The sequence below is a fragment of the Syngnathus scovelli genome, chromosome 8, assembly GCF_024217435.2.
Source record: "Syngnathus scovelli strain Florida chromosome 8, RoL_Ssco_1.2, whole genome shotgun sequence".
Taxonomy (NCBI): domain Eukaryota; kingdom Metazoa; phylum Chordata; class Actinopteri; order Syngnathiformes; family Syngnathidae; genus Syngnathus; species Syngnathus scovelli.
Genome location: NC_090854.1, coordinates 17078673 through 17094219, shown reverse-complemented (window position 1 = coordinate 17094219; position 15547 = coordinate 17078673). Strand labels below are relative to the sequence as shown.

General features: G+C 45.6%; 3 protein-coding genes across 8 annotated transcripts; 1 reads left to right on the top strand and 2 right to left on the bottom strand.

Moving 5' to 3' along the window:
• Positions 1 to 140: 140 nt before the first annotated feature.
• il17d (interleukin 17d) lies at positions 141 to 1129 on the bottom strand. The gene is made up of 2 exons (XM_049729243.2): positions 646 to 1129; positions 141 to 560 (listed from the first exon to the last, which is right to left on the bottom strand). The coding sequence occupies exons 1-2, from the start codon at positions 966 to 968 to the stop codon at positions 245 to 247; spliced, it is 639 nt and encodes a 212-aa protein (XP_049585200.1). The 5' UTR covers positions 969 to 1129; the 3' UTR covers positions 141 to 244.
• Positions 1130 to 1294: 165 nt separating this feature from the next.
• ift88 (intraflagellar transport 88 homolog) lies at positions 1295 to 10207 on the bottom strand. 5 transcript variants are annotated; one of them, XM_049729238.1, is made up of 26 exons: positions 10067 to 10207; positions 9311 to 9448; positions 7852 to 7956; positions 7684 to 7746; positions 7453 to 7512; positions 7112 to 7165; positions 6949 to 7012; positions 6788 to 6857; positions 6624 to 6714; positions 6444 to 6548; positions 6193 to 6295; positions 5687 to 6033; positions 5497 to 5567; positions 5338 to 5424; positions 5117 to 5216; positions 4714 to 4800; positions 4443 to 4629; positions 4256 to 4364; positions 3997 to 4147; positions 3822 to 3937; positions 3697 to 3749; positions 3517 to 3582; positions 3323 to 3432; positions 2305 to 2368; positions 1602 to 1712; positions 1295 to 1540 (listed from the first exon to the last, which is right to left on the bottom strand). In XM_049729238.1, the coding sequence occupies exons 3-26, from the start codon at positions 7930 to 7932 to the stop codon at positions 1419 to 1421; spliced, it is 2472 nt and encodes an 823-aa protein (XP_049585195.1). In that variant the 5' UTR covers positions 7933 to 7956; positions 9311 to 9448; positions 10067 to 10207; the 3' UTR covers positions 1295 to 1418. The 5 variants fall into 5 exon arrangements, 4 of the variants coding, with proteins under 4 accessions (XP_049585195.1, XP_068507634.1, XP_068507635.1 ...); XM_068651533.1 differs by having other exon boundaries at positions 9384 to 9448; XM_068651534.1 differs by lacking the exon at positions 7852 to 7956.
• On the top strand, positions 8467 to 15459 carry cryl1 (crystallin, lambda 1). 2 transcript variants are annotated; one of them, XM_049729241.2, is made up of 9 exons: positions 8467 to 8669; positions 8763 to 8886; positions 9600 to 9726; positions 10031 to 10192; positions 10304 to 10399; positions 10476 to 10574; positions 13415 to 13523; positions 14785 to 14891; positions 15226 to 15459. In XM_049729241.2, the coding sequence occupies exons 2-9, from the start codon at positions 8804 to 8806 to the stop codon at positions 15328 to 15330; spliced, it is 888 nt and encodes a 295-aa protein (XP_049585198.1). In that variant the 5' UTR covers positions 8467 to 8669; positions 8763 to 8803; the 3' UTR covers positions 15331 to 15459. The 2 variants fall into 2 exon arrangements, with proteins under 2 accessions (XP_049585198.1, XP_049585197.1); XM_049729240.2 differs by having other exon boundaries at positions 8477 to 8669; positions 8779 to 8886.
• Positions 15460 to 15547: the final 88 nt, after the last annotated feature.

The following is a 15547-nucleotide window of genomic DNA, read 5'->3' as shown; positions in this document are numbered from 1 at the left end:
GATAGTACAGCTTGTCCACATGGAGGCGCTACAGGACTATTTCAGATTGACATTAAATTGGAGGATGAAGCCCTCTAAAACTAGAGCTGAAAACACCCTGTTAATAAATTAAGAGTTCATGAATTCAGAATGGACAAATCTTTAGAAATTAACTCATTTATTTGGCTCCTTTGTTAAGCCATACAGAACATTTGATTATTTACATAAAATGTACCTAATGTAACAAGTAGAAGATGACTTAGCTTCATCCCCACGAGCGTGCAGCTTTGGTCTTTGCCATCCTCAAAGAGTTCAGAGGTCGGGTGGCGTTCTGGAGGGCCCGGTCCTTGTCCAGCAGGGGGACACAGGTGCATCCCACCGCAATGGACACGTACACCTCCGAGTAGGAGTGACGGCCTCCGATGCAAGAACCAGATCTCCTGAGGATCACGGAGGGCGCGTAGACAGGAGTGCTCCGATAGTGCCGGCTCTCCTGACGCTGAGGTCCGGTCAAGCAACCTTTACACAGGCAGTACGCTTCCGGAATGTGACGAGGGTATCGGCTCGGGTCATACGAGATCCTCAAAAGTTATCACACATTGAAAGCAACAGTCACACATCATCACACGTACATAATATTAAGATAGCAAGTGTAGCAATAGTCACCTGTAGGCCCAGGGTGAAACGCTGAGCAGGTTGACCGGGAGTTTACTCTTGCTCTCCGCCGACCACGAACGCGCGGAGGCGGCATTGGGGCAGCTCAGGTTGACCCTGTCTCGGGGCTCCAGTTGCAGGGCGTGGTGGAATGCGCTCAGCACGCCGACCGAGAGCCGGCCGAACATCTGCTCCAGGATCTCTTCCGGTAGGTCCAGACACGAGCGAGTCCGAGTTGCCTTCTTCTTCACACGGGCACCCATGGCGGCGGCGGCGACCGCAAAGAGCAGCAGCGCGACCGCCGAAAGGAGCAGGACGCGGAGTCCGGGGGTCATGACGAGCTTTGCGGTGTCTCGACTACAACGACTTAAGTGGGAACAGATGGTCTCATCGCACCCTCGGCGCCTAAACTTGGGTCTCCGAATTCAATGAGGGCTTCTGTCCTCTGTCCACACAGCAGAGCGCCGCTAGTTCAACAAACATTTCATGTGGAGTGGGAGGGGCAGCAGTTGTGCACGGCTCCCAGAGATTAACTGTGTCTACGCACAAAATTACCGAAAAGCACACAATATTGGGAAATATTGCTAATCTATTCCGTGGTTCCTTACAATAACTTAAATAAAATGAAAATGAAATGCCCCCCTCCCAATAAACAAAACTGTTTTCAATAAGAAAATAATCTATATTATTTATATAATCAACTATTACAATGAATTTATCAATTAATTATTGATTTTGAGCTGAAAGCGGTTGTTGATATTGAATATTTAAAATATGTGACAAAGCTACTCAGGGAGCAACTCATCTTCAAGGTCGTCATCAGCAAAGTCATCATCATCCGGCCGCAGCTTGGCCCCTGTCTTGGGTCGCTCCATCGGGGGCCCCAGCGGGTCCACATAGGAGGCATCTACGCATGGACAGCTTTTTATTAGCCACGTGGTCTTAGGTCATAGGTGGCGTCTCCTCACCAAGTTGTTTGGGGCTGCTGCTCTCGTAAGGCTCGCCGGAAGCAGGGAGTGACATCACCTGGGCGCCCAGACGCTCGCCTTTGTTTCCGTTGCTGCTGCTGCGGCCGCTGTCTGTAATGCATGCACAGAATTACGGCCCACAGCCGCCTTTCTGGGAGCAAATAAAGTGTTTTCATGGCAAACTGACATTTTTATGGCCTTTTTTTAGCGATTTTATCCACGTTCCCTCAAAGTTCCCAACTGATGATACAAAGCTCCTTGGGAGAAGAAAAAAGCTATTTCTCAAGTGAAACTTGAGAACGGTGATAAGGAAGTTAGACTGTGTACTATTAAAGTTATTTTTGTACTTCTTAAACAGGAGGCGAACTTTGTAAAAAGTCAAATTACTTTAAAAGGCAAGAGGGAGAATGAAGAGTGCATTTTTTCTCTCTCATGGAATTCCAAGTGTTGCAGACTTTGCAGAAAAGAGGGAAAACTCACATATACATTCAAGGTTTCTCACATTTGGATTTCTGTCCAGAAAGTCAACAAAAAAGCAGCGATCACATGTGATGAAGGTGTGTTTGGGTGCATGGGAAAAGTGAGCCATGGGGCGTACTAATACGAGCTGAACCGTCATGGCATCCATCGTCGGGAGATTTGACTTGATGTTGACTTTGTGAGATGGATGTTGAGTGTGTTAAAGAAAACAAGCGAGACTCACCAGCACTTCCGCCACTTCCCTCTCTCCGACCTCGGGCACTCCCCTCCCGCGCCGACTTCACCCTCTGAAGGAAGAAGAGACGACAAATTCGCATCAATGGAACATTAAATCTATGGAAGGCTTAAATTGTCCAAATTGTTACGTTCATGGTCAAAGACAAAACACAATTTTGAATTTTCAACAAAGCCCAACTCTTTTGGGTGTGTGTGCAATCCACAATGTGCACTATCAGCCCTAAAAGTGAAGCTGCCAAATCGAGTTTTCATTACATTGATCAGGCCGAGCCAACATAAGTCATTGGTGCCATGACGACACTTTTGGAACACAACGCAGCACACTCACTCGAAGCTTCACTGACAATGTTGGAAGGCCACTTGATTTATTTTTAACGCCAAACGATTTGCCGAACCGGTCGGCTCGCTACGGTCTCAGACGGTGGATATGCAGGGGAATTTGGGGATGGGTGAGCTAGCTTTCTGGCTCCTCCACAGTTGTCGTGCCGACCACTGAGTGATCTCATTGGAGAGCAGCTGGTTGTGATTTGACAGTCCCTCAAGTCGTACGCGCTGCTCGCTGCTGCTCCGCACGTGTGCGCAGGGCTGCAACGTGTGCTTCTGTTAGACCCTTGCAGAGGTCCTTAAAAGGAGGACTTCGGTCCACATAGCCTTTCTCTACAGACCCAGACCTATTGTTAGATTATTTCTAACCTGAGCAACTTGCGTTAGCCAAGGGACATGTCTTGGGAAATGTTTTAAGGAGGAGGCTGTTGGATGTTTGGTGTCATGAAGCTTCTGCGCTCCAAAGAATGACGAAAAAGAAGCAGCCAGATGTTCCTGATCTCCATTGAGGAGCCGCACTGAACGTCTTACTTGGCCATCAGACACACAAAAGAAGGACACGTGTTTTGAATCAGGAAGGGCGTGAACGTGTACAGTATGATCAAGAGTGTTATATAATATTTAGCTTATAACGGCTCACACGACGCGTAACACTGACAGTTGCCCTCCGTTTTAGATACCTGCTCTCTGAGCTCTTTCATCTTCTCGGCTTTCTTCAGCTTGCTGGTGTAGTCGTCGACCTCCTGCAGCAGGCCCATGTCCTGACTCAGCCTCAGCAGGAAGCGCAGACCTGGACACACACATGCATACAGGTCGTTCTTCTCCACATTGAGTAGCAGCCACGTTGTGTGAAAGTAGCAGGACGTTGAATTACATTCCACATTTTCAGGGAACTTGCGGTGGATTTCTTTGTATGTGTCCAGAGCTCTCTGGTAATTTCCTGGAAACAAAAACAACAACAAAAGTGTTATGCCAACGTGACTGAATACACGGAATAGTCTTAGGGACAAGATGAGTCAATTATGAACATGCCAACAAGGCAGGCAGCCCTCACCACTTCTCCTATAGCAGCTGGCCACCATGAGTTGCCACCTCACTTCGGTCGGCCTGAGGAACACAACAGCGTTGAAATTGTACGGAACAAAGGGAGGCGTGCATCCCGCCGCCTTGTTGACTCACTGCACAAGGATGGCTCGGTCAAAGTAGTGAATGGCCTTCTCGTAGAGCTGCGTCTGCACGTAGTAGGCCGCCAGCCACTCGATGACCTCCATGTTGCAGGGGAACAGCCTGAAGGACTGCCAAGGAAGTGACATCATCATCTTGGTCGTCAGCATAATGAAGATGCCGTTTCTACCTCGCAGTAGTAATGCAAGGCCTGCGACTTGTCCCCCTCCAGGTCGTGCAGATCGCCCAGCTTGGCCAGAGCCTTGGGGTCGTTGGGGACCACGCTGATCACCTGCATCAGCCACTCCACCGCCTGGTGGGGGTCCTCCAGGAGCTCGTAGCTGACGCAGTTAAAGAGGAACAAACCTCCCAAAAATAAAAGCCCACACGGACCAAAACCAAGGCCAAAAAATCCCAATTTTTTTTTTTTTTCCTGCGTTGGAGGATACGTGTCAGCCAGCTGATACATGACCTCGGCGCTGTCCCTGAGGATGGCGTGAAGCTTCAAGAAGCAGTCCAGCGCATCCTCCAGACGATTCAGCTTCTTGTACGTGAGACCTTGGGAAAAGAGAGAAAAAATGCATTTTGTTCTGCTATTTGTAGAGGAACAAGAAAGTGTTCCTTTTCAGAGGTTACCCAGGTTCCGGAGGGCCTCGGTGCAGGAGGAGTCGTTCCTCAGCGCCTCTTTGAAGAACTCTGCCGCCTTGGCGTAGTCCTGCTTGACGAACTCCGTGTTGCCTTTGTTGACCAGAGCGCCGGGGTTGTAGCGGTCAGCAATCATGGCCAGGTCGGCGTAGCGCTCGGCCTGTTCGTAGTCTTTCTCCTGCAACATAACCCCACGCAGATTTATTTTTCTCAATTGAAAAACTCTTCTGACAACTCTAAAAAAACAAAAAAACAGATATACCAAAAAAAAGAGAGCAGACAGGTTGGTGGAGGCGGCGCTTTTCACTCTGCTGTCCTTCTTCTCAAACGTCTTTAGTATGGCCACTGCCTGTTGAGCGCAGCACAAGATGTCAGGGTGCAAAAAGTCAAGCTCGTTTTAATGTGAATTGTACGTATTTCGTACTGAGCGACACATTCGGGCAAAAGTCCAAATGCAATGAAGGAAGCAGAAGGCACACGTACCTCTGCCTTAGGCATGCAGATGAGCGTGGGGGGGAGCAGGGTGCCAAAAGACAGAAAGAATGGAGTCAGTGAGAATGAGCAGGAAGCTGTTGCAAAGATGAAAACACAAGCAAAACGAGGGAGACAAACATGGATCGCCTCACACGGCACAGGAGTGGCCAACTTGCTGTTTGAGCTCTCACCTGGTTGAAGTCCTTCTGCCTGAGGTAGGTGATGGCTTTGTTGATCTCCAAGTCGTTGGCCAGCTCCACGTACTGAGAGCTCTTCACCATCTCCACACACCTCCACATTGACAGGAACGTTTACTAGTCTAACACTTAACTTGACGCAATCATCTTTATGCAAGCCGCACAATAAACGTAATTGAATGTTTTGGCTGTAAGTAAATAGACACAAGACAAACCAGTCAAATCCGGCGGCAAAGGAGGACTCGATGGCCGGAGCGATGAGCTTGGCGGCCGTCATCACATACTTCTCAGCACGAGCTTTCCTGTGCCGTACGATCAATGTGTGATTCATAAATACCAACCCGCTTAATCAATGTGCCGCTTGCTTTTCTTACAGGTCTCTCTCCATTTGGTGTAGCTTGTCATTCTTGATGGCCTCCATCAACATATTAGAGCTGATGTCATCCTGAAAGGCAGAACAGAAATTCACAGGGCGAATCGAATCTTTTTGGGTCTTTTAGCGACAACAATTAGGACTCATTGGCGGGCAATCAAACACACACACATGCATAGTAGTTCCCTCACCGTAGCTGCGATGTACTTGTCTTCGTGCTGCACACGCAGGGGGACGGCAAGGAGCTTGTGGAAGGCGTTCCTCATGCCGTCGGCGTCACGGATGGCGTAGTAGCAGAGGACCAGGTTGTAGGCGGTCCTGACGTTGGCGCTCTTGCTCATGATATGCTCAAAGGACGCCACGGCGTCCGAGTACTGGCCCAGCAGCACAAAGACGGTGCCGATGTTCTGCATGATCTTGATCCTCATCTCTTTGTAGTCGTCTGAGATGTGGTCTAGCGCCATGCGGTACAGCTTGATGGCCTTGGGGTAGTTCTTCTGCTTCACCCAAATGTTGGCCATGTTCACCCTCAGACGCCCTGAGCGCATAACAGAGGCAAAACAACATGAAATGAGTTAGGTATGGCTAGCCTACAAAGTCTCTCTTGGAATTTAACAGGAAGTCAGCCATTTTGATCTCAAGCAGACATATTGGGTCAGAATTCTAACAATGATAGGAATCATAAAGTTCGACTCACCTGCGTTAGCGAACATCTTGTTCTTGACAATGACTTGGTAGCTGCTCAGGGCTTCTGGATACATCTCATTGTTTTCATACTGGTTAGCCAGGTTGAGCAGAACCTGACAACAAAGATGTCAACACGTTCACGTCTCATTGCTTACACTTACTTGCCTAATTTGAAAATTTGCACTTGGACGACACTTGAGCTAAAAGATGTTTCGGCATGAATAAAGTAGGAAATCATTGGCATCAAGGAGCAACTCTCACAGCGTAAGTGAGATCGATGTTGATTTGTTCTGCATTGTCAGACTGCTCCCTCTGTCTCACTAAAACTCGCTCCTTCCTCTCGGCCTCTTTGGCCTTCTCAAGAGCCTGTAAAACACACACGATGACAACTAAGAGCTTGTCCGAATGAATGCTATACATATATTTTTTTTTTAGCCTGACCAATTGTGAGTTGCCCATGCTTTGGGCCATGCAGCTCTCAGTGATCAATTCATTCACTTTCTTCTCCAAGAGCTTGATTTTCTCCTCAGGCCTAAGAAAACAATAACAACAACAAAAAAATCACACTAAGGTTGTTTTTAATAACAGTTAAACGTTTGACTCACAAATCCTCTTTCTTTTCCTCCAGTGCGGGCGCAGAGCCTCTAGACTGGCCAAGAGGGTCAAAAGCTGACCCTGAGCATGAAAATGGAATACATAAATCATCTTTCAGTATCAATACAAATTTATTGGTCAATATTGGACAATATTCACTAAATAAGCTCACCACGTGTTCGCGATGAGGTGAAACCAGCTGCTCTGACCGCTGACATGGGCCGAGATGCTCCATCCTGAAAGCCCCAAGACGTGTAAAAATTTTTTTATGTAAATGTTGATTCCATAAGAATATTTTCTGTAAAAAATGTATCAGTAAATAAAGTCAAAACTACCAGCACAGTTCCAGTCATGGGTCGACCGATTGAGGAGGTCATGGCCATCCGAGCCTTGACAACAAAAATTACATCATATATCATCAGGATAATGACAGAAATAGCAATAAAAAACAGGACTTTCAAGGAGATATTCCAAACACTTCCCAGGTTTATTGATTTCAAGTCAACAGGAATTTTGAGATATTGACAATGATTTATGTGACTGCTTAATTTCATACTTATGAATGGGCAGGACCTGCATGGACCCATTTTGTATACAATGCAAATCATTATAAAATATTTTTTTATAAGACCCTCTTTAAAATCATGATCACTCAAATGTCTTCAGGTCTACTTACCCCAAAGGATGAAGGTAAAGGGCGCCCTCCTGCGGCAGTGCCAGGAACTTTAGCCGTGATCTGCACAGTAGAAGACAGTGGAAGAGCTTCATAAATCGGCTTAACATAGATACACGTAAAAAGAACATACATTGTGATGGCCCTTTCCCGCTCAATTTACGTTTAACTGTGTGAGGTGGTACTTTTGCAAAATAACGGCACAAACAATGTCGTTTACAGTATTGTACTCACCGGGGGTCGTCTTCCATGACTGGTTCTAACCGCCTCTTGGAAGCCCACGTCGTTATCCAGCTCCTTAAATGGTTAAAGTCATCGTTATTAAAATGAATTTACATTTTCGGGGATTCAACTCTTTAGCTAACTAGCCTACAAGCTATCAGTCTACGTCATGGCGCCAACCTCAGTGTCAAAAGTTGGGTTGTAGTCGTTGTATCCCGAATAAATATCGTCCTCTTCTCCCGCCAGATGCACATTTTCCATTTTGGCCTCCGAAAGATTGAAACGCTAGTCGGTAAGGGAGAAAATTAATATAATTGACAAAAGGGGGTTTGTTGTCAATCCCAGAGTGCAACGCGGCATGAGTGGGGCTAATTTGTGTTTTACGAGACATGATTGGTCCTTAGAGCATCAATCAGCACAAACCTTCACGCTCATTGGTCGAGCTTGGTTTCGCGTTGTTGCTATGATACAAGCGTGAATGACAAAACCACGCCAGAATTTTTAAGAATTATTTCCAGTCTTAACCTAAAATTTAAAAAACCTATGCGTGAAAATACTTATAACATCAGTGCGTAAAACACAAAGATCCTGGACAGTAGCATTTTGCTGTCAATGCTCCCGGGTTTACACGCGCTGTGGATGGGAAACTTTCGCGGAAAACATCACCTAGCCAATCATTGCCGAGCTTCACGCGTATTGGTCGGATGTGTGACAGGTTTGTGCTTCAGCGTGTTATTTTGCTCGTGTTGTCTTCATCTAAGCGTTAAATATCAGTTAATGTTGACAATTTTAAGTAATTTTTCTGTTTTAAAAATAAATATTTCAGAAAAAGGGGTGTTTTGAGCCTTTTGATTTGCCATAGCAGGCATGTACGTACTGGACAAAGTGACGTCAGAGTGGGCGGAGGGATAGATTTCACAAGGAGTCCTGCACATCTTTTTTAGAAACATTAAATAAACAAGCGCTTCAGACATGAAGATAATTACCATCATTGGCAGGTGAGTGAAACTTCATCTTTCTGTAGTGCATAATGGTGGTCATGTGAGCATGAACTTTTTTTGTCGCATAACTTGAATCTAAATTGAGTGTAGATTGTTTATGTTACAGTGGGCTGATAGGTCGGTCGTGGGCGATGGTGTTCGCGAGTGGAGGATACAGTGTGAAAATCTACGACAACCAACCGGGACAGGCAGCCATCGCTCTGACTGAGATTAAGTTAGTAATCAAAATACATTGCACGGTTTTGACAACGTATGTCTCGCGAGACTTCAACTCAGTGAGAATCTATACATATAGTACAACACACTGTAAAATCTTCCTTATTAACAACATAATACAATCTATCCTAGTATATGATGAATAGAAGTGTACAATGTTTTGATTTCGTTTTTTTTGTTTTTCCCCCTCTTAAATGCAGAGGATGAATCAGTATTTTAACTTGTGTGAAAATGAAAAGTAAATTTCAACTTTCAACAACTGGGGGAAAAATACAGTTTGTATTTCTTAGTCTGAGTAGATGAATAATTAATGAATGCCAGAGGCTGGTGTTTTTTTTTTTTTTTTCCAGGCGATACAATGCATTCGTCACAATTTCCAATCCAAATGTAGGGAGCAAAAGTTAAAACAATGAGCCACCTACCCAACAAAATGTATTGCACAGCAACAAACATCTTGCACTTTGTTGCTTGCAACCACTGCTTCTTCTGAAGTACCTTTGCTACCCTGGATTACATTCTCCTCTCTGCTGGTGGTGGGATGAATTAGTTTACCAAAGGTGCTGGAAAAACAGGAGTGGAACATTAACAAAACACACAGCCTGTGCAAAAACACACAGCGGCAGGCTGGCCTCACGTGATCGGCCGTTATGTTACTTTGAGGGAAAAACATTGCGGCTGTACTAGTGGTGACTGGTGGGTTAAACTTGACAGGAAGCAGATGATGGAGCTACAGGAAGTGGGAATGCTGAGAGGGCAGCTGAGTGCCACGCAGCAGTTGGCCTTGCTCAGCAGTCATGACGACTTGCAGCAGGCTCTGCAGGGGGCTTTTTTTGTGCAGGTATTTGCCATGACCCATCATCTACTAGTTACTTATTTATAAACTGTCCTTTGAGCTCTCTGCCAATCAGAGGCTTGTTAATGAGACTCAGTCTGCAACTACTCAGTTACCAAATTAATCAATAACAATGACGATAACCTATTTATTGTATAGCGACCTTGTTTAATTTAAATATTGCTCAAATTCTTAGAATTACTTTTGGGTTGAACCAAAATAAAATATTTGAAAAAATCTGCTTTAAATTTGGAAAACAATGACAATATTTTCTGACAGGTTAAAGATGTTTTTGTTTTGTTTTCCCTAGGAGTGCGTGTTTGAGAATCTGGAGGTGAAGCAGAACCTCTTCCGGGACTTGGAGCGTCTGGTGGGCGAAGATGTGATCCTGAGCAGCTCCACCTCCTATTTGGTGCCTAGCGCCGTCTTCTCGTCGGTGCAAAACCGAAGCCGCTGCCTCGTCTCTCATCCGGTTCGTAGCGCCAGACCAACAAAATAACAATTAGCATTTCTCCAGTTTAAGAACGATTGCGTAAGGTTTTCCTTGATACACAGCATTTACCTCATAATTCAATGCAACAAGGTCAACCCGCCCTACTACGTCAAACTTGTGGAGCTGGTACCTCACCCGGACACGTTGGCAGCCACAGTGGACAAAACCCACGCCCTGCTGACCGAGGTAAAAACAGTAAAAAATGGGAAAATAATTTTTTATTGTCACAGCATATCATACTCACTTGTTGTTTTACAATCAGGTGGGTCAGGTGCCCGTCCGCCTGCGGAAAGAAATTGACGGCTTCGCCCTCAACAGAGTGCAGGCTGCCATCATTGTGGAGTCTTGGAGGCTTGTACAGGTCAGTCTGGTAAACAGCTAGCTGGATGGATGATTAGAAAAATAGTAGGAATGGACAGTACTGATTTCAGATAAAGAATTTATTAATTTATACAAGGATGATGGATTAATAAATTAATTCATAAAATAAATGGATTGTTATGATGGATCAATGGAACAGATGAGTGGATCCTGTAATTACAGTTAAATTCGCAAGGGGGTGCCAGTGCGTCACCTTAAAGCTTTTTATTGAATGTATGGCAGAGAAATGAGGTCCTCATGATGCACTTGCGAGTGAATCAATGTCCTCAAGAAGCACTCGTGCTGCATGAATGTGTGCGTGCCAAATCCCAATAAATGACGAGGCTCATGAGTGTAAACTTTTTGCCAGTTGTTGAAAGTTTTTGTAACAGAGACCGCAAGTAGGAAGCATGTTGTCAGCGAGGAGATGTGAGCTTTAGCAGCCGATGACAGTAGCCTTCATTTGTACGCCGTTTCAACACATTCCTTGAAAGCAATGCATTTCACACATGTTGCTCTTTTGACACTTTATGGTCCCTGACAACCCACCGAAATACAGAATGAAAGGTCAGGGCGGCCTACTTTATTAAAAAAAATAAACTCTCCAGTCCCACATGCATCGCAAAATGGTTCCTCGTGAGACATCACAAAGGATTCTCTACAGTATTCAAAGGCAAGACATGTGTGAAGGGACATTTGTTCTCGACGTTTGTTACGGATACATGGAAGAACAAGTATGGAAAAAGGGGACAGAAATTTGACCTTTCTTTCAATCACATGTCAGGAAAAGAAGTGCAAAAAGAAATGAAAATAAAGTGTAAATTAATATGAAAGTTGATGAGAGTTGTTAACTTTCTGAACACTTTGGACTTGCAATCTTGTTTGTTTCCCCTCAAGTGGATTCTTTGCGTAAAGTGTTTTGTTGAGTCAAGTACGCTTTTCGGTCCTTAAAGATCTTAACGAGCGTGAAAAGAACACGCTCCCGAGACCGGTAGCGGTGTCCGCGATACCACGTACATAATACTAATGCTGATGTTTTTTGAGGTGGATGTATCATTAAATTGATCAATTTCATGATTCAGTTGCAGCAGATTTAAAAGTATGTAATTTTGAGTTGCACACAATTGACTTGGAAATAGATGAAATTTTTTTTTTTTAATGAAGTGTTGCCAGCCAATAGCACGGTGTGAATAATTCATCGTCTAATCGCAACAGACTCCTGCGTCACGATGGCCTCACTTCCAAGAAGTGAAGCCGGCGCTCGAGGAATGGCGGTCCTAACCTCTCACCTGACCTTAAACTGGCTTCAATATTGTTGTGTTCCCGGACTGGAATTTTGCACAGGTTAATCTTAGCGGATTGCACGCTGCGCACATTTCTTTTTGATCCAGCCGGCGTGAGGATGGCGTCCCCTTTGCACGCTATTGCGGAATTCCCGTGTAGGATCGCATGTGAGGGGCGTCTTCGCGCCGGGCTGTGGAAGTTCAGGTTCCCTGCGAGGCTCCTGTTATGGGACTTAAGCCTCAGGCTTGCATTAAGTGGCAGCTGTTAAAAACGCCACTCTGATGTTAAAAGTGGACCACGTTGCCCAGAATGCACTACAGCATCAGCTCCTCGTTTTTATCCAAAAGCACATTTTTAAACGGGAGATGTCTCCTTGTTGAAAAATGGCTCATTTCAATGATTAAAACAGAGGTCAAACTTGCCTGACTGGAATGATCTTGTCTTCTTTGGTTATGGTGGTTGGGGCGGACCAACATGTTCACCTGGATTGTTAGGCCGCAGTCACCCTTGCAAAATGTAGGACAGAGGTTTAGTCGCTTGAATGTTGTCCTGTCTGATTTGTGTGCGAGATGAAGACCGAATGGCTGCTGCGGGACAACCGTGTTACGTGCACAATGTGTCGCCCACCAACCAACGCTTGTGTGTGCAATATAAGTGGAGATCACTGAAAAATTGCCCCTGGCTGACCTCCTGAGCATTTAGATGAATTTGTGTGGCAGACTTCATGTCATTTGGCTGCACTGGTGGCAAGTGCAAATATTTTGAAAGTTTTTTTTTTTTTTTGGCACAGGCGGCGTTTTGATGTGGCCGTCACTAAGGAGCAAGTAACCCAAAACGAAAAGATCAAATGTGTGCCCTTGTTACACAACAGAGCCCCCCCCTCAGCGAGAGCGACCCTATGCCCCCCTCTTGCCCATCCGATTACATAGAGAGAGAGAAGGGGTCCTTGAGTCAAAGCCAGCGTTGGAAAGCAGAGCAGCTGAGAAAGCGGATGGTGATCATTGTGGAGGAAAAGGTTCCGCCCACCTGGCCACTTAGCTAAGATAACAGGCTCGTTGTTGAACGGTAGACTGGAACAAAGAGCGGCCTGTGAGGCCCCCCGCCGACCCTCGCGCTCCCCCCTTACCCCACCCCGTCGACCCGATTTGCTCTCAGCTTTGATTTCCTACATCGTGACAACCTCACCTGAACTGATCCGCACACCGGACGCCACTTCATCCACGCATGGCCGCTCTTGAAATCCTCCAGTGTGACTCCGCTCTTGACTCATCCTGAACACACACACATGGCATTAATGATTTCAACACTCTTTCTGTAGATCCCTGTCTCATGACAACATCCCTAGAAAATGACAATGTCCTTTAAATGGCTAATTTTTTATAGACTAGGCCCTCTTGCTACTTGTGTGGTCCTTGGTGACCCCTGTCCTAAACCCTCATCCCTCCATCCTGGACCTTCAGCCAGCCAGTCATCTTGACATCATTATTTTCAACGTTGCTTCATACATGTGTACATTGGTGTGGTGCACAAGACTCAGTTGTCCATCTCCTTCCTCAGGATGGCATCATCTCCGTCCAGGACATCGACCTGGTGATGTCAGAGGGACTGGGAATGCGCTACGCCTTCATCGGCCCCATGGAAACCATTCACCTCAACGCACCTGAAGGTCATGCTGCACCCATTGACTTATTTTTAAGCGATTTATCTTTTACGATGAGTTCACCGTCATGCTCCGCCCACGCAAGATGACAAAAAATTTTGTATACATGCTTCAAATGAATGGAATCGAAAGAACCCTTGGAAATGGCCATCAAAGATGGCTAACCAAAATTCCTGCTGCCAAGTAAAACTGTGTGAAACCCGACAGCATTATTTTGCTTTTGAAACTCTCGTGGACTGGCGGTCACGTGACGCTGCAGCCGTACCGAATGACCCGTCTGCTAAGCGTCAAATGATAACATATAACACGTCGCTGCATACGTTACATGCTATGCGGCTTTGCCGAGAGTGAAACGGCAGGTAGATGGAGAATGTCAGCTGTGGGTGTGAAAGCCACACAGTCGCTGGGCCTGCGAGCGGGAACACTTTGGGGCCCCGACAAAGGCGTCTTTTGATGGTTGACCCCCCCCGACCTCCTCACACCAGTCATCCAAAACTCACATGGCGTCCCAAGCAGACAACCTTGTAAAACTCCTCAAATAGTTCCACAATCAGATGGTAAAGGCAAGAATGTGGATTTCCGACACAATCACATCGCACGGGTACTTTTACTTCAGTGTTAAACTTAACTCTGTTGCTAACCAAAACAGAAGCACCCACAGAGAAAATCTGATAGGTGCCTCCTTCAACGAGACAACTCAACTATTACAACTCACTCTCCCACATTCCGACTACGAGGGTGGCGTCTTTGTCTTGATCAATAACAAAAGAACAGGCAAATCTTTACGATGTTACGTCTAATCATTATCTGCCCTCCAAGGAGACGTTCGTCCTAAGTGGAAAATTAAGCTTCAAGTCGTTGAATGTCAAATTTCCTAGTGTGTTAATGGTCAACAGATTTATTGGAGCGTGGCATTAATCATTCACCGAACAAAATGCCTTTGTCACGAGGAAATGATTAAAGAGTGATCAATAATGGCCGTGACTCAAAGGAAACGTCGTGTGAAAGAGTTTTCTGGTTATACTAATCGTCGTTTCATGTGAGCGGAGTTCCATTTTCAGTCGTTATTTCTAAAAACCAAAGCAACTTTACATGTTTCTGGCAACAAGACAAGTTTGAAACCGAACACGCGTTTCTGTCAAGGTCACACACGAACATCTCTGAATATCATTTTATGACCAGTATGTACTAACCTCATCATAATGTTGCATTCAAGCGCTGCTCCGCCATGTTTGTAGTCCTTCTCTGAACCTCTCTCCTTCCGCAGGTATGGCAGATTACATGAGGCGTTACGGTGACGGCGTCCGACGAGTTGCGAGTTCCTCTGGGCCCGTCCCGGACTTCTTTTCTGAAGATGCCAAAAGAATTGTTAGCGTATGTATCCACAAAGACAACAAGGACTAGCTTGTATTCAAAACTCCTATCGTAGCTCTTGTAATTCCATTTAAAATAGAAGTCACGATATTCCACGTATTAGTGTGTGCGTTTTGGCCACTAGGGGGCAGAATAATTCAGACACGGCGACACAAAAAGAAGTGTTTCACAGTTGATTTTTTTGCCCATTTTGAAAGACCTCATATTGGCTGGCGATTAGTAAGTCAGGCACAGAATATTTGACGTAGACTAATGTTTGCATTATCAAAAGACACGAAAGACAATTCCATCTTGGCTAAAGCGAACGTCCATGTTTTGGTCAACTTGGTTTTAGGAGATGTGCCAGCTGATCCCCAATGACGAGCAGCATCTGTCGGCCCGGCGGGAGCGGCGAGACCAGCTCCTTATGGGCCTGGCCCGCCTCAAGAAAGACCACTGAAGGCATCGGCAGTACCTCAACGTGCCACTGGAATTTATTTCACTCTTTGTAGTATTTTTTTTCCTGATTTAAAACAACAGTCAGGAATAGCTGTCTGTTTTGTGGCATAAACATTGTCTAATGGTTTCATTGTGTGGTACTGTTCTTACACATCCACGTGATTTTCAAACTTTTATTTAAAGGTCCGTTTATTACGCATTGTTTCACTGACTGGACA